Source organism: Phoca vitulina, unplaced genomic scaffold (genome assembly GCF_004348235.1).
Source record: "Phoca vitulina isolate PV1807 unplaced genomic scaffold, GSC_HSeal_1.0 scaffold71, whole genome shotgun sequence".
Classification (NCBI taxonomy): domain Eukaryota; kingdom Metazoa; phylum Chordata; class Mammalia; order Carnivora; family Phocidae; genus Phoca; species Phoca vitulina.
Genome location: NW_022589774.1, coordinates 2,018,219 through 2,043,908, shown reverse-complemented (window position 1 = coordinate 2,043,908; position 25,690 = coordinate 2,018,219). Strand labels below are relative to the sequence as shown.

General features: G+C 34.9%; 1 protein-coding gene across 11 annotated transcripts in view; it reads right to left on the bottom strand.

Moving 5' to 3' along the window:
• Window positions 1-25,690, bottom strand: part of SYT14 (synaptotagmin 14) — a 204,858-nt gene that overhangs the window by 137,625 nt on the left and 41,543 nt on the right. For 5 of the 11 annotated variants that reach the window (XM_032393166.1, XM_032393164.1, XM_032393165.1 and 2 more), the window contains exon 3: window positions 5,868-6,032. In XM_032393166.1, the coding sequence (XP_032249057.1) occupies window positions 5,868-5,979 (112 nt within the window). In that variant the 5' untranslated portion in view covers window positions 5,980-6,032. Of the gene's footprint in view, window positions 1-2,414; window positions 3,673-5,867; window positions 6,033-11,054; window positions 11,732-25,690 lie in introns of those variants that run through there. The other 6 variants (XR_004297971.1, XM_032393160.1, XM_032393162.1 and 3 more) reach the window with 3 other exon arrangements.

Genomic DNA, 25,690 nt, shown 5'->3' with positions numbered 1-25,690 from the left:
AAATTCAGGAGGGGAGACACAGAAAAAGTAATTTAAAAATATGGTAGAGGAATGGTACGTTTAGAGTCAGAAGGAAGGGAGCTTGGATGTCACTAGTCTAAGTCCTCCCTTTTAATTCAGTAAGAGAAAGCCATGAAAGGGTAAAACTATGACCTGTGTCATATTCTGCACGGCCCAATACGTAGTCACTAGCCACATGCAGCTATTTGATTTAAAATAAAATAATTTATGAAAGTTCTTTTGAAAATCTCCTTTTCCTTACCTCCCCCAACTCCCAAGTATATAATCAGCCACCCCTCACCAACCCTGGGGCAGCAGCTCTTTCTGCGCACGGGTCCTGTCCGTGTGCTTTAATAAAACCACCTTTTTGCACCAATAAACAAATAAATAAAATAATTTAAAACCCAGTTTCCCTGGTGCTACTGGCCACATTCCAAGTGCTCAATACGTGCGTGTGGCTAGTGGTTACTACATGGAACTTTTCCATCATTGCAGAAAGTCCTGTTAGACAGTGCTGAGGTGACAGCAGATCTGGTCTAGAACCTGGGCCTTCTGACACCCAGTTGAGAGCTGTAGCATTTTGTGGGCTACCATGGTGATGGTCTCTAAGGCAGCAGAAGAGCTCTGAGAAATTCTGCCGTCATACTTCACCTATTACAAAATATTACCTACAGCAGTCCTGCATTCAGAAATATAAAAGGAAACTCTTCCTTCTCTTTCTAAATCCTATAAGGTCTATGAACGAACCTAGAACACAGGTACTAGTAATACTGATATTACTATTAACGAATAATATTAGAGTTCAGCTATAGGAAGAAGTAATCTATGGGTCAAATGATTTTCAAACGATTTTTAGAACATAGTATGTTTACGTTTAGTACTGACTATAATCTAGAATACCTGAGAGATACTTGGGTTTTCTAGTGACCAGCATGATTCTGAATGAAAACAAATCAAAACAAAATTACCTCTATACTGCTATGTGTGCAGCTTTTATCACTACTGCCTATTCTGTTATTTTCTGAATAAGTATTCTACTTTGTTTATTTTTGCTACTTCAAAGAATAAGACTAACAAAACTAAACCATGGCTACCCAAGACTACTGATTTGGATAATTAAAAAACTGCTAGCAGAACAGACTCCAAAATGGCCATATTTCCAAAAACTGGTTTTCCTTTTTAATTAGTCTATCCGTCCTGGATCAGCCTCTATGATATCACTTAAAAATCATTCATATAATCGATAAATAGCAGATCTTGATTATGTATGAATTCACGAAGAACTGAAAGTCTTCCTCATTTCTACTGCCACTCAGATTTTTGTTATTTTTATGAGAATCTACATTTATAGAAAAATGTCAGAGATATATATATATATATATATATTTTTTTTTTTTTTTTTAAATAAAAGCCAGTGTACTTTTGGCCTTGTGATCAGATCAGCAGCAAATGGAAATGACTAAGGGATTAACAGAAGTAATCACTAGCCATACAAAGCAATTCTGCAACCAACCCAAATAACTGTCGGCTCATTGTTTTGAAAATTGTCACAAGTACTGTAGTTAAAAACTATAAATGATTAGTTGGAATCTTAATTCTACATAGAGAACTCATAAAAAATAATAGATTGTTCACGTATACTCATTGTAAACACAGAACTCATATAAAATTCTTAATATGTGGCTAAATGAATAGGCACATATCCTGAAGCATGTTATTCAATAAAATAAACTCTAGGGGCACCTGGGTGGCTCAGTGAGTTCAGCATCTGACTCTTGATTTCAGTTCAGATCATGATCTCAGGGTCAGGGGATGGAGCCCCTCATCGGGGTCCGAGCTCAGCACAGAGTCTGCTTGGTCCTCTTCCTGTGCTCCTCCCCCTGCTCACACTCTCACACTCTCTCAAGTGAATAAATAACATTTTTAAAAATAAATAAAATAAAAAAAACTCTATTGCTCTAAAGGAAAAATATAAAACACTTGATACAGATTCTTATTGGGATAGACTCGAAGGGCAACATAGTATAAAGGTCTCAGGAGTTAGTTACAAAAATATAAAATTTTAAAATTCAACTTTAGCACACTAAATATACTCCAACTAGAGAATGCACACTACTTAAAGCTATGGAGTCTCTGGTTGTCTAATAAACAATCATTAAGAAAAATTAGCCAAATAATGCAGGGACCAGGGACAATATTTAATTTAGCAGTGTACAAAGAACATGAATGCTTTCAAAATGATGGTCAGAAAAAAAAATGAATGACCTTAAAATTGTCTCCCAGTAAGAGGATTCAAGAAAATCTTAAATTAGACATATAGACATGTATAGGAAAGTTTGGAAATTTGGATGTTTTCTTAATTTAAAAAATCAAGAGAAAAGTTTATCACTCAAACCCACAGGAGGAGACCTCACCTTTTCCTGGTATTATCTTAGAATATTTTTCATCTTTACTCTTTGCTGTTCCTTTCTGGGCAGAAATGGCTTCAGTTTTCTTTGTTTTTATGTCTCCTTTCACTTTGTAGGATGTTGTTGGATTTTTCTGTTCTTTGATTTTTCCGTGTAACTTATCCTTAGAATTAGCTGTTGGTGCGGGATGTATGTCTTCTTTCATAATGGGTTTCTGTATCAGATGTCTGTTGCTTGCCAAAATATCTTTTGGAGAACACTCATTTCCTGACCACTCATTCCCTTTGGATCCTTTACTTTTAGTATGTTTTTCAGCTTTCTTTAAATGATTTTCTTTCATTTCTTGATATCTTACCTCCTTTAAATCATTCTTACCATTATCGGGCATTCCTGATCCAACTTTTTTACATCTGTCAGTATGTTCAAGTTCCTGACAAGCAGATCCAGCCCTTGCATTCTGCTTGATAAATGATATCTCACCATCACTCAGGTGAGCTTTCAAAGAAGAATCACCACCAACATTACTGCTTTCTTGATATTTTGATAGAGTCCGCTGCCTATCATTAATATGTTTGAATACTCTTTCTTCATTCATTCCGTGATCTTGCTTTTGTGAAACTGAAGTATTGTGACAACTGATTCGATTTGCTCCGTGCTCTAAACTGGACTGTGTTTTCTGACAAGTAGTGTCTTTGGAGACTTCTGGTGACACGGCGTTTGCTTGTTTAGAAGTAGCTACTACAGCTTCTGCTGCTGCACAGCTTTCTTCTTCTGGGCGAAAGCCATTTATCATACTTGTTACCTGTTCAGCAACTGAGTCAGTGAAAGCGTAGCTAACTTCCCCCACAGCAGTGGTTAAATCTTCTACAGCATTACTGATTGTGTCCACCAGAGAAGACACTGAAGGCAGATTCTGCTGGAAAGTTTTGAAAAATGCCATTTTCTAATTCCTTATTCCTAACAGATGCAATAATGGAATTTTCTCTTCTCAAAATATCAACCACTTAGGAATTTGAATTTAAAATGTACTTAAATGTTGTTACTCATGAGCTTGGTATTATTATTTTGCATTGTGGCTTTTAATCTTTCTGTAAATGCATTATGCATTGAAAGAAATACGTCGAAGCAAAGACTCTTCCAAAAAAAAAAAAAAAATCAAACCACTTGGTTTAAATGTAATGACATTTTTTCCCACTCCATAGCTATCATAACAGCAGCAAGACAATATTTTCCCCTCAAATACTATTGTTTTTTTATTCTATACCTGCAAGAAGAAGTATAAAAAGGATTTTATTATGGACTTTTGGTTTATTTACTAACAGTCTATGTAGGGGAACTACCCTATATTATTAACAAACTACCAATATCATTTCAAATTAAGACACCTACTAAGGGGAAAATAAGCAATTTGCACAGAGGTCAGGATAGAAAAAAGAGCAGAGGGTGAACACCTGCAGAGTGGCTACTAGATGCAAGGCATTGTGATTTACAAGTTTTATCATACCCGATCTCGCAATAACTCTAGGAGGAAAATATTATTATTCCTATTTAATAAGTGAAAAAAAAAGAAAAAAAACAAGGCTCAGAAAAAGTAAGAAGGTTCCCAAAACCTTTCCAAAGGATTCTCAAGGTCAAAACTATTTTCATAATAACAGTGAGGGGATATTTAACTTTTTCACTTTCATTTGCTCATAAATGAACACTGGAGTTTTCCAGAGGCTACATGGCAGATTGAATGCAGAAGCAGACATGAGAATAACAGCTGGTTCTTCTTTGCCAGTTATTAAAGGGATTTGCAAAAAATATAAAACAATGGCACTTTTCTCACCATTTTGGGGGGGGAGTAAAAAAATATATAGTTTTTTAAGTTAAAAAATGTTACTTATATTTAACATGTATGTAATAGGCTTATTGGTTTTTTTGTGGGGTTTTTTCATTCTAAGTTCTTATTTAAATTCTAGTTAGTTAACATATAGGGTACTATTGGTTTCAGGAGTAGAATTTTAGTGATTCATCACTTACAAATAACACCCAGTGCTCATCACAACAAGTTATTGGGTTTTTTTTTTTAAAACAAATAAGTTGATAAGAATATTTTTAAATTCTCTCAGTTTTAACTTCTAATATGGTACATATCAATAGATACAACTCACATAAAAAAAACTCTTTGGGGTCTTCAATAATTTTTAAGAGTGTAAGGGGGTCATTAGACCAGAGAAAGACCAGAAATGCTGAACCAGGGGATTCCTGGAGGCTGCCCAGAGAGATATCTTTAACCAGTTCAACTCTACACAAATGATCAAGAAGCAAGACTGAAGTATCAGAAACGTTAAACTTAAATCAAACTCACAAAAGTACTACACTTTCCTGATGCAGAAGTCACAAATGTAATTCAATAACCAACAGATTTTTTATAAACAATAATGCTATCACTTTTTAAGTTACCAAGGGTAAGAGAAAAATCTCTCTCCAACACAGTACACAGACAAGAAGAGCAAGGTTTTGGGTGCCTGGGTGGCTCAGATAGTTAAGCATCTGCCTTTGGCTCAGGTCATGATCTCAGGGTCCTGGGATCGAGTCCCGCAGTGGGCTCCCTGCTCCTTGGGAGCCTGCTTCTCCCTCTGCCTCTCTCTCTCTCTGTCTCTCATGAATAAATAAATAAAATCTTTAAAAAAAAAAAAAAAAGAAGAGCAAGGTTTTTCTGCTAATGCTCTGCAATAGTGTTCTAAATTAACACCTTGCTTTTATAATTCTCAAGTCGCTTCTGCTAGCATTTATACAAGCCAGTCTTTGGAAACAGCAAATAAAAAACTCTTATAATAATATAAAAAAAAAAAAAAACCTCCACAGAATACTTTTCATGAAAGAAAGAACAAGATTACAGTCCTCATCTCCCCTAGTACATAGTAGTAGTAAGTGATATAAAGTGATATCATGCCTATGGTACCAAGGGAGGGAGAGGAACACTAATTTTTATAAGCAGACTTTATCTATACACTAATAGAGAAAACTACTTTCTCCCAAACAATAAAATTATCCATCAGCTGAGAATTCAACAGCAGGTAAAGAAAAAGGGTGAATACTTTCAAAAAGCCTTCTATGGGAATATGGGGAAAAAAGACAGTATGATTTAAGCTATATAGAGAAGAAAGATACTTCCTTCTTAAAGCATATCTACTCATATTACAGGCTCAGAAGCACACCTTATATATGAAAAATAAAAATGTCATTTTCTGATAGTATGCAATTCATCTTTATGCGATATATTTGCAATTTGTGAACAGAAAGATAATTGAACATAATTTACTTAATAGATTTTTTTTTTTACTCTCACAGAAAAGTGGCTCGAATGTTAGTTTACAGTATGTCAAAACCAACCTTACCATATTATGTTTAAAAAAATAAAATAACAGAATGGTATAGATACAAAGAACAAATAAAAGCAGTGATGATACTTACAAATTTTATCTTGTGAGTTCTTCCTTGTACTGTATCCTGAACCAAGATCTGGAAACCCGCCAACATTTTCAAAACAGAACTTCTTATTAATATAGAGAAAAAGGAGCAGCATCAAGATAATAAACACCCCAACAGCTGACAAAAATCCAACTGCCTCTGGAGAGACTAGAGAAAAAAAAGTCACATCTGTAAGCATTTATTCTCCTTTAAGCTACAAATAAGAAGGAAACCCCTACACATATGTTAGATTACTGCCTTAGTTGAATTATACTTTTTAATTGTCATAGTTTACATAGGTTTATAAGAAAAACAAACTGCACAGTTTAATGAGCTGTTCAATTCATTCAACAGTACTTATTCAAATCTAAAAGTGTCTGTATAAATTATGTTGGAGCAATCTTAAAAGACAGTTTATAAAATAGGCAGTTACATATTTAGTCCATTTAAGAGTATTACAAAAATTTTAGCACAAGAATTAGAAAAAATTATTTCCCATGCACAGGTATCTTACTTAGCCAAACTTATAAGAACATTTATTATTATTCTTATCTCTAAAAGCTTCAATGGCCATTTTATTTAATAAACTCTGGACTTCTTAACGTGGCATTCAAAGCTCCAGCCTCTCTTTTCAATATTACCTCTAATCAAATGGTTCCACCCACTGCCTCCAAATCGGCTATATGCATTACCACACACCTTGTCTTTGTTCATCTTCTTCTCCTCGCCTGGAATGATCAAATCTGCTCTCTACCATATCCCACTCATTCATTCAATCAACAAATATCCTGGACCAGCAGGCATTACCACATACACAGTCCCTGTCTTCCATGAACGGTCTGGTGAAGGCACTTACAACATGGCGTAACAAAGGCTAGGAGTAGGAAGAACAGGGACTGTGAGCTACAGAAACACTTAAGCCAGTGTTGAAGGATCCAGTAGGCTTTTCTGAAAGTTATGGACCCCATGATTATATTCTAAGAATTATTAAGAATTAGCAAGTTAACACTATCCCAGCCAGAAGAAATGGCAAGTGCAAAGGTCCAGAGACAGGAAATCACTGTATATTCCAGAAACTCAATGAAACTTTGTTATGATAAACCAGATTCTCAAGAGAATCTGATCTCAAGAGAATACATGAAGACTTTGTACAGTGAGAACAGCAACAACCAAAATCTACAACTCCTTCAATCCTCAGCAATCTCTCTTTCAACGTTTGCATTATTTGTCACTATACCAGTCATTTGGAGTTAAACAGGAACTAAATTTTTTATCCCCCATGCCTCAAGGGATATCCATAGATGAGAATGAATCCTAAGCCTCAAATATCCTCTACAACCTACAATCTACTCTTCCTTCTTCCACTGCTCAAGCAGCAACTAAGATGTCATCTCCTCCAAGATTCTTGCTTTAATCAGAAGAGCCACAGCAATTACCATCTAAACTCATTTGTTTAAAATGAAGTCACCAACCAGTCTGATGATGACTGTTTTTATCTCCTAGCTTTTCATTATTTGTGAAAGTCAGCCATCCCAGGTGTAGAACTGCTAGGACATTACAGTCTATTCAAAGCTGGATCAACAGTATTATGGTAGAGGATGGAGCAGAGTGACACTGTGAAGGAAAAGGGGAGAGACTGAACAGAAATGCAGTCTAAATATCAGGCCGAGGAACAGCTCCTGCTACTAGAAACAAGAAGTCATGCCCAGACATTAACCCTGACTGTCTCATTTTTCAGGCTGGAGAATAGTCAGGAAAGAGAACAGTATTTTAACTTAAAAATCTAAGCTATATTACCAAAAACAGTGGTATGCATCAAGCCTGAAGGAGGAGGTAAAAATAAAAACAGAAGAATTATCTTCAGCAATTCTTATAGCTAGGGAAGTCAGAAGCAGGCCAGGACCTGGTATAAAAGGCAAAATGCTCAGTAAACTTATATTCAATATTACACTGTAAGCACATATGTATAGGAGCTCCCCCTTTAGCCCAGGTCCCAAATACACTTGAAAATTTGATGCATTTAAGTGAACACACAGGGTTAGATAATATGCAACCTGAAAATCTCCCATCTCTTAAAAGACTAATAAATGAGAGAAAACATAGCTCACCTCACTTAAAAAAGCTAATTATTGCTAACAAAAATAGCAAAAAATACATATACCATATATTATGTACTAAGGACTGTTTTAAGTACTTTACATATATTAACTTTTTAAATCTTCACAATCAGACTACTATCCTCATTATAAATTGTGATATGGAGACATTAAACTATGTGCCCAGCTTACAAGTGGAAGAGTCAGGATTCAAACCGTGTCTGGTTACAGGGTCTGTGCTTTCAACTACTGTTCATACTTCTCCTCCTGTATTCCTTCTCTCCTCTCCTTGCCTCTTCCTATTTCATGTCTCAGTCCTTATTTCTGTGTTTCTCTTTTCATCTCCCTCCTTTGCATTTGGAAATTTAACCTGGGGTGGGGGGGAATCAACTATAAGCAAATATGACACAGTAAGTGCTATAATAGAGGCAGGAATAGAAAGTATTACTGGAACACAAAGAAATGCCACCTGGGGACGTTACAAATGCTACAGAAAGGAGGTAACACTTGAGTAGGGTATGAAAGATTAATAAACTATCAAATAGTGAAGGGACAGATGAAATAGCACAGTAAAAGACACAAAACGTGCCTGGCATTCTAGAAACACTAATGGGTCGTGGTCATGTTGGTCTTATTCGCCTCCACGTTCTCAAAGCACCTAGCACAATGCCACAGAGCTGACGTTACATAAACATCTGTAAATGAATGAATGAATGAACGAATGGTGCTCAGGGAAGATCTAGAATATACCAGAGGAGCTGAGACTGGAGATAAAAGCAAGATCCAAAATATCAAAGAAACTTGAATACCATCCTAAAGATTTTGTATTTGCAGAACTATATTGCTTAAAACATTTAGAAAACTGAAATATGGTAGGGAGTGATTGGTGGCAATGCAGGAGTTGTTCTTTTTTTTAACTTAAATTCAATTAATTTTAACATACATTATTAGTTTCAGAGGTAGAGTTCAGTGATCCATCAGTTGTATATAATACCCAGTGCTCATTATATCACCTGCCTTCCTTAATGCCCGTCACCCAGTTACCCCATCCCTCCACCTCCTTCCTCTCCAGCAACCCTCTTTGTTTTTCCTGATTAAGAGTAGGAGGAGTTCTTAAATGAAGAAGTAACAGCGGTGACAGAGAAGAGGGGTGAACTCTAGTTTTTGTTCAAGGAAAACAGATAATAACCTAATTGATTAGAAGCTGAAGATAATTCTAAAGTTTCTAGTTTGTGTGAATGAGTTAATGGTTATGCCATGAACCAAAATGAAAAAATATAAAGGGAAAGGGATATAGTTTAGGGCATGAGGGCTAAGAGGGAATTGGAAAGAGAGAGGTAGATAATGAGTTTAGTTTTTGACATATTACATTAGAAATGTCAGACTATTTCAGTGTGGATGCCTAGTAAAGAAAGGGAAGTATGAGTATAGTGCTCTCGTGAAGGTTGGGTTAATTATACAAGATTTGAGAGTTTTCCTCCTTTTGTTCATCCTACTCCACGTGAAAGATTTCACGGACTAAATACAAACCAAACTGGCACATGATGGGTAAATCTTATTTTACAAGTTTTTAGACAAATATACTGTGACTTTGGACAAATTTTTAACAAAAAAATCTTTCCCCATCAGAAAAAGGAGAAAGACGCTTAACATAAATATATTAGTCACACAACTCCTTTCTTATCCATCACCTAAATGTTCATTTTCTACATTCTTTGAAAATATTTTATGTATTTAAATTTTAAAACAGTAATATGGTTGTAGACAAGAAAAAAACATTTTCTAAAAGAAAACATTAAAAATCTTCAGACTTCTATTTTTCATCCTTATCTCAGAATTAAAATAACAAATGACATGATACCATAAGTTGGCCAGAAACAGTTCTAGGCATGAAAACATTTGACAAAGCCTACTTATGCATAAAACTGCAATAGGAAATACACTGAAATTAAAGACATGAATGCTATACACCATCAAAAAAAAAAAAAAACAAAATAAAATTACACTAACTTAGATCTCACTATAGAAAATATATTTTCATTCAGTATAAGAAGTTATGCCTAAAATCTTATTTATATTATGAACCTGCTTATAAAGCCAGTCTGCATGGTATTTCTAGGATTATGATTAAATTATCTGTACATAAACCTACTCTCTCCCAAAATTCTAGATTAGCCACTGCAAGCAAGTAAACGCTATTGTAAAATGCCTATTACCTTTTAAGGAGAAGCTTCAAAATCTATTTAATAGCAAACAGATAATTAGTTTAGGTTAATATTATGCATTTGAAGAATTTAATTTGTTGAATCCGAATTTGAGTTAATCAATAACTCAAAATTCACTAATGCATTATTTTCCCATAATCCAAACTTGTAAAATTTACATGTGATAAACAATAAAACCAAGACCAAATAATAATAATATTAGCAACATCAAATATTTAAGAGTGCTTATTATTTGCCAAGGGCTGTTTTTTTTTTATTTAAATTCCATTTAGTTAACATACACTATAATATTAGTTTCAGGTGTACAATACAGTGATTCAACATTTCCATACAACACCCGGGGCTCATCACAACAAATGTTCTCCTTAATGCCCATCACCTATTTCACCCATCCCCCACCCACCTCCCTTTCTGGTAACCATTAGTTTGTTCTCTATAGTTAAGAGTCTGTTTCTTGGTTCGCCTCTCTCTCTCTCTCTTTTCTCCCCTTTGTTCGTTTTAAGCATTACATTTAGGAGTTACAAGCATTATCCAGCTGATTCTTCACTAATTTTACAAATTTTACAAATATGGGAATTGAGGCTCAGAAAGAGTCAAGCAGAACTTCCAAGATCTTAAAATCATTATTCAGTGATAAGTCTTGATTTGAAGGCAGGCACAATGACTCTTGAGCCAAAATGTCAAACACTAATCCCTATGGCTTCCCATTTGCCAGGCATTGTTATAATCTCTCTCATTTTAAAACTTAATGGTCAAAACAACTTTATGACAGGTAAGTACTATACATCATCTTAATCTTTAGATTAGTAAACTGAGGCCCAGAGACTAATTAACTTGTCTAAGGTCACAAATACAGGAAATGGTAGAACCTGGATTTGAATCCAGACATTCTGACTCCAGAGCCCGTGTTCTTAAACATCAAGCAATACTGCTTCCTTACATGCCAACCTGCAACATAAAATATAAGGGAAAGCTATGTGATCAAAGTAATAGAGCTTACTATATACATTAAGAGAAAATATTTTTAGATTTAGATTCTATATATGTTAAAAAATAGCAACTGATTCAAGCTTTCTCAAAGTAAATATATAAATTATAAAACTGGAAAAAAACTGGAATAATTTTTTCTATTCAAGATTCCTTCCTAAATATGCTAAAATTATAGAAGTATGCTTAGAAACCAAAATGAATGGTACATCCTTTTATTAAATGCCATGTCTGAAAAGTTAAAAACTAAATGTATCCTATAGAATAATAAGCCTGATATTCATTAGTAATGCTCATTAAAAATATATACAGTCTGTACATAGTCCTAGCAGGTCTCTGTGACCTATGTGATCCCCTATATGAAGTATATAAAGATTATACTGCAAAATAAAAAGGTGTAATATCTCACCAGGAAATACAAGAAGTTTAGCTTGTCCAAGATTAATGACTACTTACTTATGTTACATATAGTTAACTGGCTTTATAGTTATCTTTACTATACATTTAGAAAGGAATATATATATATATTTACAAAAGATGAAAAACCTACTTTTTGTCAAAATTCAAGTTTCAATAATAGTAATACAATTCATTTTAATTTCTACAGATAAATTGTTCATAGGAAGAAAATGATGAAATGATAGTCTTAAAAAGTAAAAGCAGGAGCAAATCCATTTTGACTCTGAATGTACTGCACAATTCACTTAAATTCTACTTCCCATTTTGTCACAGAGAAAACATTTTCTACTTAAGTTTTATGAGAAAAATACTAGGATAAACACAAAAGTAAGTATAAGGGAGATATTTATATATTGAGCTTTTGTATTTTCAGTATTATTTGTGCTCTTCTCAAAAGTTTATTTGTATCAAAACAAATTAATTACAAATGCTAGATTTATATCTGTAAATTATAATTTTACAAAACTATTCTTTTAATTATATTGTAAATGCAAAATTAAATTAAAAAGTACCCATGCTTCTTATAATTCTTTAAAAAAGAACAATTAAAGAGAACCACTTACAATTTGTATTATAAGGTCTGTATTGCTGATCTGTCTTTAAGAACTTGGCATGAAACACTAGTCCTCTAACTACATGTCATGGAGACTTTAATAATTCATTTAATAGATGTAATTCTATCTCTTGAACAAAACGTGAACTATACAAGAAGTCAACTTTCATTTTAAAAGAAATACTTGTTTACTATTTAATAAGTCCTGAATAATTTTTTTCTGATATTCTAATCAGAAAAATTTCACAATTTGTGTTGCTCTGGTTTGGATGTAAAATAGAGAACTATCAGTATTTCTAAGAAACTAGGAAAATAAAATATTAATTTGATATACTTAATCTCCTTGTATAATATCTCAGTTGCTTCCACAAATAAAACCCTCCTTGAAATTTTTATATTAGGATATAAATAACACAAAACTGGAAAGGTGACGTATATAAATCAAGAAAGGAATATAATAATATATAACGATTAACTTTAGATTTCATTAAAAAAATCAGTAAAAAACGAAAAAAGCATTTAGTCATAAGTGACATAATTCCTTGCTGAATAACTTCAAGGGACAACGAGAGGGGAAGGCACAGATGGCAGCGATGTGGGACAGTGCCTAAAATCTTACAAACAAAACTGCCCTCTGGGAGAAAGTCACGTGACAAGTTTGAGCCAACCGATGATATCCAACTTGTTTCAAATGTCAAACCATCAATAGACTGAACCAATATTTCCTATAAGTACCATGTAATAAATTGAAATTTCATTCGAATATCAAAACAGTGAAAAATCCTAAATCAGTCTTTAAGAAAACTGGAAAAAAAATCCCAAACATTTATTAAGTATGGAAACCAAATGCATAATATATTTAAACCATATGCCTCATACTTAGACGTGATAATAATATACTTAGCATGCACTTAACAAACATAATATATTTAAACCAAATACTTAACATAAAAACTGTCAAACATTCTCTGGAAGTTATTTTTCTTCAAGTATGCTCTTGATTGAGGCTTCAAATTACAATTCCAATGAAGCTTAGATTAAGACAAACCTAATTTTCCTGGCAAATCTGCATAGAGCAAAGCAGAGTCATTCTTTTGAACAACAAATTAGGGTTAACTGCCTCAAAATTTCCATTCAATGTGTATGAATTCCTCCAAAATTATCTGAGTGATAAATGGTACAGGCAAATAGAGGGTCACTTCTTTCTGTCCTTTACTTTGCCAATGATTCTTTGCTCTTCCTTTTCAGTAAGATCTTCATTGCTGAGCTACTATAAATAAGATTTTGAAAAGTCAACACCAACTGCAGAAGAATCTTCTAGTTAAAGCCAATTTATGATGTCAAACGAGTTTCAGATATGCTTATTTCAGGCTTTAATTCTAGGCCATCAAATTCTGATAAATGCAAATTGGTTTCTTTCTATTATCTTAAGAGAGACACCACCTTCCTCCTATATTCTAATGTTATGTCAGTACTAGTTCTTTAAAATTTTTTTTGTTCTTATACATTTTTTTCAAACTTTACTGAGGTAAAATGATTGAAAATTATATATGTGTAAGGTACAACTTGATGATCTGATATACATGTAGATTGTAAAGTAATTACAATCAAGGTAATTAATATATCTATCACCTCACATATTTATCTTTTTTTTTTCTTTTTGTGGTGAGAATGCTTAAAACCTATTCTCTTAGCAACGTCAAGATACCTTGTACAGTTAATTTTAGTAACATTGTTGTACATTAGATCTCCAGAACTGATTAATCTATTTTAACTGAAACTTTATACCAACATCTTCCCATCTCCCCCTACCCCCCAGTCCCTGACAACCACCATTGTATTCTCTGCTTCTACAAGTTTGACTATTTTAGATTCACATATAGGTGACATCATGCAGTATTTGTCTTTCTGTTTGGCTTATTTCACTTAGCATAATGTCCTTCAGGTTTATCCATATTGTCACAAATAGCAGGAATTTTCTTCTTTCTTAAGGTTGAGTAATATTCCATTGTATATATACACCAGCATTTTATTTATCAATTCATCTGCTGATAGATGTTTAGGTTGTTTCCATATCTTGGCTATTATGAATAAGGCTGAAATGAACATGGAAGTGCAGATGATTTGGGTTTGTTTCCTTTGGATATATACCCAGAATTGGGTTTGCTGGATCATGAGGTAGTTTTATTTTTCATTTTTTAAAGAAAATTCACACTGTTTTCCATAATGGCTGTACCAATTTACATACCTGCTAACAATACACAAGTGTGTGTATATTTATGATTATTTCTTTCTGTTGAATTGGCTCTTTTATCATTATATAATGAAACTTGGGTTGAGAAGCAGTTTTAGAGTCTATTTTGTCTGATGTAAGTATAGTCATTCCTGCTTTTTTTTTGCTTACCATTTGCATGAAACACATTTTTCCATCTCTTCACTTTCAGCCTGTGTGTGTGTTTAAATCTAAAATGAATCTCTTGTCAATAGCATATTGCTAAATCTTGTCTTTTTATTCACTCAGCCACTCTATGTCTTTTGACTGGTGAGTTTAATCCACTTACATTAAAAGTAATTATTGACAGGTGAAGATTTACTATGGAAATTTTGTTATTGTTTCTATTATTCAGATGTTTTGTCCTTATCTTCCATTCTTACTGGCTTCCTTTGCTCTCTGATCATTTTTGTAGTAATTTGCTTTCATTTTTTTCTTTATCTTTTGTGTATCTATTACAGGTTTTGTTTGTGGTTAGCTTGAAGCTAGCATAAAATACCATGTAGTAGAATCATCTATTTTAAGTTAACAATTTAACTTCAATTGCATACAAAAACTCTACACTTTACTTCCATTTGTGTTCTCAAAGTCAGAGTTTGCTTTTTATATAATGTACCCACTAACAAAATTTTTATTTATGCTTTCATATATACTTTTATGTTGATACTTAGTGAATTTTTGTTTCAATTTAAAGAACTCCCTAAAGTATTTCTTGTACAGTAGATCTTGTGATGACAAACTCCCTTGGTTTGTCCAAGAAAAATATTATTTTGTCTTCAGTTTTAAAGAATATTTTTTTCAGGTATTGTATTCTTGGTTGGCAGAGTTTTTTTCTTTAAGCTCTTTGAATATATCATCTCACTCTCCCCTGGCCTTGCAAAGTTTCTGCTGAGAAATCTAATGATCATCCTACGGTGGGGGGGAGGGAGTGCTCTTGTAGCTGACAAGTTACTTTTCTCCTCCTGTGTGCAAAATTCTCTTTGTCCTTGACTGTTGACAATTTGATTATAATGTATCTCAGTGAAGTCTTCTTTGGGTTGATCCTGGTTGGGAACATGTGAGCTTCATGAATCTCGATGTCCATTTCCCTACTCAGATTTGGAAATTTTTAGTCATTATTTCTTTAAATAAGCTTTCTGTACTCCCCCCACCTCCCACCCTTCTCCATATGGAACACCCATAACAAATATATTGTTTCCCTTGATGGTTTCATAAATCCTATAGACTTTCTTCACTGTTATTCATCCTTTTTTTTTTTCTCACTGGATAATTTCAAATATTGCTGGACTCTTCCTGCTGTCCTTTCTCCCGGGGGGGGGGGGGAAGGGCTGTAGTCAAGGGTCTCTCTTGGTCCTGGGGCACCCATGACTACAGCAGTGGCACCCGTGTCCAGGACATGGATGTGCCCAGCACATACATGGCAGTGCCAATGCCTAGGGTGCAGGTACAGACAGATCGGCTGCAGCACCAGTGTCCACGGACATGTGGAATGGCTGTGGAGCCAAAATCTGGCATATGAACAGAGCAGCACCAGGACAGGGAAGTGGGGGAGGTTGTGGTGACTCCAGTCTGGGAAGGGTAGGAGCAAAGAAGTAGCTCTATTCTTGGGGGCTACGGGAGAGATGCAGGGGTGACTAATCCGAGGGGGCACAGTGGGGTAAATTCCAGGCAGCTTCATCAGCTGGGGTCAGTGTTGGCAAAGATCTTGGAGGTCCCCAGTGGCAAAGACTGAGGGTGTCCATGACAGTGGCAAGGACTACCAGGTTCCTCACTGGCAGTGGTGAAAGCTGCTGAAGTCTTCCTGCTCTTCTTTTCCCCCGAGGGGAGGTCACAGCCAAGGAGATCTCTCCTGGTGTCGAGTTCTGCTAAACTAGAGGATGGGGTGATGCAGGTAAAATGCTTCCTATGCTTTTCTATGTGGCTCTTCTCAGTTTGTGTGCTCCACTGGACGGCTGCAGCTTCTCCACTATATTCTAGAACTGTCCTAATGCTATTTTCATCAGTAGTTGTTTAATCATTGTTTTTGTCGGGGCATGAGTGTTGGGATTTCCTAGTCCCTCATCTTGCTGATGTCGGTCTCTCTACTTCTCTTCCTGGAGTGATTAAAACATCCTTTGTTCATCTTAAAAACATCTTTCTTCACCCTGAACTTGATCCAGTTTGAGAAGACACAGCCTTTTCCAAAAACACTATACAGTTTAAGACATGGATTTACCATATCTGAATACATATGTATGTAATCAAAAGTCCACAGTAAGGATTTCTTATTATCACTAAACAGGTCCAACACACCTTAGTTAGTGGTGATAGGGGCTCAACATCATATGGTGCCCCTACTTCCATGCAGCAATTTGGAAGTTAAGGATTAGTTAATCCTTAACTTGCATTCTCAATGCATATTGAATAAAAAATGTGGAGCTCTGTTTTCAAAGTGATCTCTTTCTACCTTTACACACATACACACACACATATATATCAGATATAATGATAGCAAAGATATTTGAAATTTTAAAGAAAATTACCCTAACAGCTTTGCAAAAGAGCTCTAACACATTCCTCTACTTTTGGCTGCAGTGTTACTCAAAAGCCACTGAATAAGCATGGCAGTGCTGGGGCAGAATCAAGTAGGAAGCAGTTGGAATCTTGGTCTTCAGAGATTTTATTTATTTTTTTTATTTTATTATGTTAATCACCATACATTACATCATTAGTTTTTGGTGTAGTGTTCCATGATTCATCGTTTGCGTCTAACACCCAGTGCTCCATTCAGTACGTGCCCTCCTTAATACCCATCACCAGGCCAACCCATCCCCCCACCTCCCTCCCCTCCAGAACCCCCAGTTTGTTTCTCAGAGTCCATAAATGCAAATTTCGAGTCATTAAAGGACATAATAACCTCAACCTAAAATATTCTATAAAATAAGGGGTGGTGCTGCAAAAACAAAATCAGCGTTAATCATATAGCTGAAGAAAGAAACTGCCAACCAGAAAGAGAAAAGATAAGCAATGGAATGATGAAATTGAAAAATAAAATGTGTAGATCGACACATCTTTCAGTAGTGTCTATTTTAGTTGGGAGATTTAGGGAAATATATAAATTGATAATAAAGCAAAATAAAATTTTCTGAAATTTAAAAAATAAATGCAGAGCTTTAAGAAACCTTCCTGCTTTTAGCAAGGATCTTTGTGTATTCACAAGAGACAGATGTTCTCTATGCAGTCAGTGGAAAAGTCTGAGAAGTACTAACTATACATTAATTTATTCAGTAAATACTAAGCAATAAGAATGAAGCCTGAATAAGACAAATGTGTTTCCTGAACTCAGAGGCTTAATAAAGTATAAAGGGGCACCTAATGTTGACTTGGGAGATAAGAGAAGACTTCCTGGAATAAGTGACTGCTACACTGAAATATGAAGAATCTAGAATAAGAAAGAGGAAGGGGGTAAAGTGGGGGGGGGGGGGGAAGAAGAACAGTATTTACAGCGAAAAGGCCCAGAGGCAAGAGATAATGACACAACTAAGGGAACAGAATAAAAGGTGTAAAGTGGTTAAGAGATAAAGCAGGACAGTAAGCAAGGGCAAAATCAGGCAAGATCTTGTAAAAACCGTTAAGGAGTTTTAACTTTATCCTGAAGGCAATGGGGACTCAGTAAAATATTTCAAGCACGGAAATGATAAAATCATTCTGGTGTACAAGTAAGGATAGGAATGAAGGACTAGTAAGAGGCAGTTTATAAAGTAACTGCAGTAATCCAAGCAGGAAATGATAATAGCCTGAGATGCTAGGTGCCTCAAATGAACAGGCTGGAAGAAAGAGGCTCTTCTTAGAGCCTACATTTTAGGCTGTCTCACTATGCAAATTAGTAAATATAAAAACACACATATAATGTCCTATATTAATTTTTAAAAAGCTTTCTCTGTACTTGCTCCATTAATGCTTCTATTTCAAGTGACAAAGAACAAACTTCCAATTCAAGGCATTGTATGACAATCATCTAACATAATAAATTACTTACTGATCTTATGAATATATTAAAAAGGTAGTAGTTCATTCACATGCTTTAGCAAACAATCTCCCTTCTATAAAAATCAGATTGATATTCAAGCAAGTGAAATATAGACTGTGGGTTAAATGCCAAATGCTATTGTTTTCTAAGAGCAACCATGAAAGTTATATAAGAAAATATTAACACAAGTTATCAAAATACTTTCAATAATCTAGAAAAACATGGGATACTAAGGAGCAATCTGTATGTCTCAACGAAATACGTCGGATAACTTGTTAATTTCCTTCTGTGAAAGAATGACTCATGTAGACAAGGAAAACACATTATGATGTCTGGCTTCCTTAAATAAATCTCACATTTTGTCTAAAATGAAATTTCAGTTTAATCAACAAACTGACAGGTAGGATCTAGGTTCTAGATGAAAGATTTCAAAGTCCAAGGCCATACCACGTAGGCTCTCTCTCAGTCAAGCACTGGCATTAGACCTGCTTTTGTTTTTTTTTTTTTTGCCTTGTGCCAACCTTTCTGGGTTATCACATTTGCCTTTTTGGTAACTAGGTTTAATGTCAAAGAGGCCATTCGAGTCACTCCCTCCCTATTTTTCTGGCACAGCAACTTGAAGTCAGGAAAGACCCAACAGCTGTATATGTGACTGTTTAGATAGATAGAAAGAATGAATATACACAAAAGGATGCAAGATTACATTCCAAACTCAGGGACTCATGATCAGCTTAAACAGAATCACTCTATAAAACTGTGTTACTTAATACCTTTGCCTAACCTGAATGAAGGAATTGAGAATATGTTCATTAATTTTGTAGAAGGTCCTACAATCTAGGTTGGGCACGGTTGCTAATTCACTCAAATAAACATACACAAGGGACCTCAAAATATTAATGAAGTAATACAGCAAAACAAAATGAAGATCAATATGGATAACTGCAAGTTACTACCCCACTAGGGGCCAAACACTGATAAAGATTAATGAAAATACTGGCTCAATAAAATGTATCACGAACAAATGTTTCTAACAGGTGAAAATTAAGCCTTCTATTATGCTATCAGATTCCTATTAAAGCAGTATGGTCTCCAATTTCAAAATATAACTGAGAACACTAAAAAGGTTCAGAGAGGAACAATAAAATCACTACACATATATTAAAAGCCTTATGCCAAAGGCGAAATTACTTTATACTGAAGAAATGGCAAAAAGGTGTTTATCAAAGGATTTAGTATACACAGATCAGTTGGACCACATAATGCAGAACTCCAGCATTATAAAAAAAAGAAACTGACCTCTAATGATAATCTAAAAAGTTGATTACAGAAATACTATATTTAACTGTGAGCACTAAAAATTGAAACAGGCTATCAAGAAAGACTAGAGGAGTATAAAATTTACAGGACGGAGATTAACAATTTGCTTGAGAAAAAAGCTAATAAGATCCTATTTTAAATAAATCTCAAATGGCTAAGGTTACTGTGATGAAGATATTAAGAAAGTGCATAAAGGAATTTTGAGAATTTTCAAAACTGAGAAATAAGTTAGTGGTGATAGATGATAATTATAATTGTATAAATACACTAAAGTGGATCTAGTAACTCAGAAAAGTTGAAAAGAAAAAAGTACACAATGGATTTGGAGACTATTTCAAATAAGGAATAAATCAAAAGGCAGAAGAAAACAAACAGGAAAAACATTTGTCAATGAAACTGAGTTAACAAAAGAAAATATATTAATAAAGAAAACTGATATTTGTAAGGATATGGCAATATTTACTGAATTTTAGGGGGCAACCGGTTTAAATGTCATAGAACACAAATAGCATATAGATACAATATGGTTCCCTTTACAGAAACTTTTAGAAGAGTACTAAACATCGTTTGTTTTGCAATTTTGAATACCTGCTGCTGGGAGTCTAACCTAAATAAAGTTCTAGGTCTTTGCTAGTGCAAACAAAGCCCAAAAAGCCAGGTCAGGTCTATTAACAACTCTGACCATTAGGTTAAAGGGAGGGAATCGACTCCTCCTGTCTCCTATTCTTTCCTCTTTTATTTAAGCCTCTCCCCTTCATTCTTCTCCAAATTCAGGTGGATGACAGTCAAACCTCATAAAATCATTTGAAAATTATTTTCCATCTTTGTTGCTCCTCTCAACACATAAAGACTATATATTCTTCTAGTCTTTAGCTTCAAAGCAGTGAAACATTCCTAAAGGAAGGAGAATGTTTCTGAGAACTAGATCTTAATTAACTTTGATATTTTTTAGAATACTACTTTGGACAAGTCACTACCTTTTAGTTAAATGGATGACTGAGGTTAATTATTAATGAAGTTTGCCACATTATCCCCCTAGATCTTTAGAGTGAAAAGATCAAGAGATGAAAGGGACTGGGGTATAAAATAGTATAGTAATTCCTTTGTATGTTTAATATGCAAATAGTCTGTACAGTTAAGAGAATCAGAGACCCCTGAAAAAGCATTGTTAAAAACTAAAAATAGCTTTTACTAATTGTCCAAGATAAACTGCTGATTACTCCCTACAAATCAGGAATGGTAGTTTCTTTAAAAAAAAAATTTTTTTTATCCTTTATATTTACTTTATCAAAAAAAATTTTTTTAAAGTTTTTTTGACTCCAGTATGGTTAACATATAGTGTTATATTAATTTCAGGTGTATAATATAGTGATTCAACACTTCCATACATCACCCACTGCTTATCATAAGTGCAATCTTTAATCCCCACCACCTATTTAACCCATCCCCCTGCCCACCTCCCCTCCTGTAACCATCAGTTTGTTCTCTAGAGTGAAGAGTCTGTTTCTTGGTTTGCCTCTCTTTTTTTTCCCCTCTGTTCATTTGTTTTATTTCTTAAATGACACATATGAGTGAAATCCTATGGTATTTGTCTGCCTCTGATTGGTGTATTTCTCTTAGCATTAGTCTCTAGTTTCATCCATGTTGTTGCAAATGGCAAGATTTCATTTTTATGGCTGAATAATATTCCAATATATATATTTATACACCACATCTTCTTTATCCATTCATCTATTGGTGGACACTTGGGCTGCTTCCATAACTTGGCTATTGTAAATAATGTTGTAATAAACACAGGGGTGTATTTATTCCTTTGAATTAGTGTTTTTGTAGTTTTGGGGTAAACACCCAGTAGTGGTACTGCTGGATTGTAGGGCAGCTCTATTTTTAACTTTTTGAGGAACCTCCATATTGTCTTTCACAGTGGCTGCACCAGCTCCTACCAAGAGTGCAAGAGGGTTCCTTTCTCTCCACATCCTCGCCAACACCTCTCTTGCGTTTTTGATATTAGCCATTCTGACAGGGGTGAGGTGATATCTCATTGTAGTTTTGATTTGCATTTCCCTGATGATGAGTGATGTTGAACATCTTTTCACGTGTCTGTGGCCATCTGGATGTCTTCTTTGGAGAAATGTCTGTTCATGTTTTCTGCCCATTTTAAAAAAGATTTATTTATTTATTTATTTGAGAGAGAGAGTCGGGGAGAAGGGCAGAGGGAGAGAATCTTCAAGCAGACTCTCCACTGAGCACAGAGCCTGATGTGGAGCTTGATCCCACAACCCATGAGATCATGACCTGAGCCGAAACCAAGAGTTGGAAACTCAACTGACTGAGCTACCCAAGCACCTCTGCTCATTTTTTCATTGGATTATTTGTTTCTGGGGTGTTGATTTATATAAGTTCTCTATGTATTTTGGATACTAACCCTTAATTGGATATGTCGTTTTGCAAATATCTTCTCCCAAGGATTGGTAATTTCTAAGATAGTATTACTGGTTTATACAAAGTGTTATAATACTTCCAATATATCCCAGGCTCTTCTTTCACTCCCAAGTTTCCCCACATACTTGATAGAACTGCCCTTCTCTGCCTCCCTTCTCTCTTCACTTGACCTTGCTAATTTGAATCTCATACTTTTCAGGATCCTGCTCATATGTGGACTCCCCTAGAAATCCCTCTCAGACTTTAAAGATGGGCAAGATGGCCTAACTATACACTCCCACGGTGTGCTGCTCTTTCACAGCACATATCACAATGGATCAAATTCCAAGATTACCTGTCAGCCTCCTCTAAGCTCCATGAAGGCAAGGATTTTCAAAAACATCACTGGTTCCCTTCTGAATGCCTAGTACAGTACCCAGAATGTGGTAGTACTCAGTATTTGTTTTAGGAAAGAGGCACAAATTTGTTTCATAAAAAATTATAATCTATGCTCAAAAAAATTCACATTCCCACATTTTACTTACAAATTCTGACACTGATAAGTATAATGTAATGGCTTAAAGGAAGCAAGTTAAGGAGCATTGCCAGTAAGTGATTGGCCAGCAAGTAGCTTTCCAGGATAGCATTATCTCTGATGAGTTCATCACTGTCTAATATCTTGTCCTCATTTTTAGAAGTCAAAAGCCTGTCTTTCATCAGGGCCTAGAGGTCCTGTATGAGGAAAAAAAGTAGGCATAGAGGTGATCATATCTGTCTTTTAGATTCTGGTACACAGCAGTCAAATTCAAATGGGGGTAGGTTATATGAACAACTTTTAGAACTTACACTGGTGAAAACTCTTTTAGAATAACAGGAATGTTTACAGAATGTCAAATCAGGACACTCATCTTCTTGGTATCAGAGTACCTAAAAAAGCTGAAACTAAAAAGTTGCGAGGTGAGCAGAGAATAAAAACCTATCTGGTGATGCTTTATCAGACATCAAGAATTTGAAACGAATTAAAATGAAGTGGTAGTGGTACAGGGATAGACAACAGACCTATAGTACAGAAGAGATGGGCCAGAAACATGCACACAGGGATTCTGATGTATGATGAAGATGGCTGCACAGCAGTGGAGACAAATCATCTTTTCAATACACTGAGCTGGAAATATGAGGGGGGAAAATGAATTTACATACAAATCAACTCCAGATAGATTAGAGATCTAAATGCAAAAAGCTTTTGCCAGTAAGTCTTTTAGACAAATGTACAAAGACTCGTCTTCATGATCCCCAGGGAAAGAAGGATTTCTTATTAAACAAGATACGAAAAGAACTACAAAGGAAAATATTGATAAACATGACCACATTAAAATTTAGAATTTCTGGTCATCAACAGATATTATATAATGAAAAGGCAAGTCGAAGAATGGGATAATATGCTTGCTATATATATATATATATACACACACACACATATACATATATATATATATATGGGGAAAAAGGTTCATGTCTAAAATAGACAAAGAATGCCTACAAATTTATACATATATGTAAATATGTAAGCATAAATATATAATCAATAAAAAGTGACTAAATCTTGACCAGGCTTATCACAAGGGATAAAATAAAAATGGCAATAAACCTATGCAAAGTTGTTCAGCTGTTATTAATCAGTAAAATGCAAATTAAACCATGATGAAACACCAATATTCCAAAAAGACCAAAATTTAAAAGTCTGTCAATACCAGGGATTCACAGGGAAGTGGAGCAACTGAAAACTTTACAAACTGGTAAAGGTCTGATGATTAGTATAACACATTAAAAAAAAAAAAAAAAATCATGGTACAGATGGTTCCTGACTTACAATGGTTCAACTTATGATTTTTCAACTTTATGATGGTATGAAGGTGAGAGGCATTCAGTAGAAACTGCACTTTGAATTTGGATCTCTTCCTGGTCTAGTGATAAACGGTACAAGGCTCTCCTGATGCTGGGCAGGGCACATGACCACAAGGATAAGCGACTGATACACTTACAACCATTTTGTACCCACACAACCATGCTGTTTTTGACTCTCAGTACAGTATCCAATACGTTGTGTGAGATACTCAGCACTTTACTATAAAACAGCCTTTGTGTTAGATGATTCTGTAGGCTAATCTAAGTGTTCTGAGCACATTTAAGGTAGGTTAGGGTGAGCTATGTTCGGTAGGCTAAGTGTATTAAATGCATTTTGGCTTGCAATATTTTCAGCTTATGATGGGTTTATTGGGATGTAATGCCACTGTAGGTTGAAGAAGATCCATATATTCATACACAAGAAGATAATGTAGCCATAAAATGAATGAACTGGTTACATGCAACAAAATGAATCATATAAACGTGAGGTTGAGAAAAAGCAAGGCTGAAGAGTACATACCGCAAGATTCCAACATAAAGTTCAAAATAGGAAAAATTAAGTAGATTTTTCAAGGATGCACACTTAGGCAGTAAAACCATAAAGAAAAAAAGGAAGTGATTTCCATAAGAGTAGACAGGGAGGGGGTGGTAACCAGGAAGAGTACATGGGACTTCTAGAGGAATAGCAGCATTCTACTTCTTTACATAGGTGTTTACTATTTTTTATGTCCCTTATGTCTCAAATAAAAAGAGAACATAATGTTTAAGTTTACAGAGGTTATGGTGATACCTGATAAATCTTTTCAGTTCTGCAAGAGCTCCCAACTGGACTACCTACTTCCAATCCTGTCCTTCTTTGTCTATTCTCACACAGGATCTGAACAAGCCCTTTAAAACTCAGAATTAACTGTCTTCTGCTCATAACTTTGGGATGGCTCCCAATTTCCTCATGACCTGGCTCTCTATTACTCTTCTAACCTCATTTCCTTCCACCTCCCCCCTGCCAGCTCATTCTGCTTGTCATAAAGGACCCTTTAATAGTCCTCATACACTAGCCAGCTTCTTTTTCCCTGGTTGCTACCTCTGCCTGCATGGCATTTTCCAAGCTATTCACACAGACAACTCTTTCATCTCCAAGTCTTTGCTTAAATGTTACCTTCTCAATGAGAGCAACTTTGTCCATCTTATTTAAAAATGCAATACCATCCACTCACCTCCCTTTCCTTGATCTGTTTCCGAATCTATCTTCAAAAGTACCAAGTAATTTAATTTTGCTCTTGTTTATTGTCTCTTCCCCAACTAAAATATGAGCTCCAAAAAAGATAAGATGACAGAGGACTCTCATATCTGTGAAAATAAATGCTTATTTTTATATGAGATTTGGGATGGATTGTTATGTAGCATGACTGGATCAAGAGTTGATCTCTAGGTTTATGAACATAAATATAAAAAATTAATGTTAAAACCAAATCCATGAATGCAGGGAGAAACACATCAAAACAAAGTTGACACAGAGACTCTACCAAAAATATATGGCAAACAAAATGAATGTAATACATTACAACCCAAAAGTATTCACTTT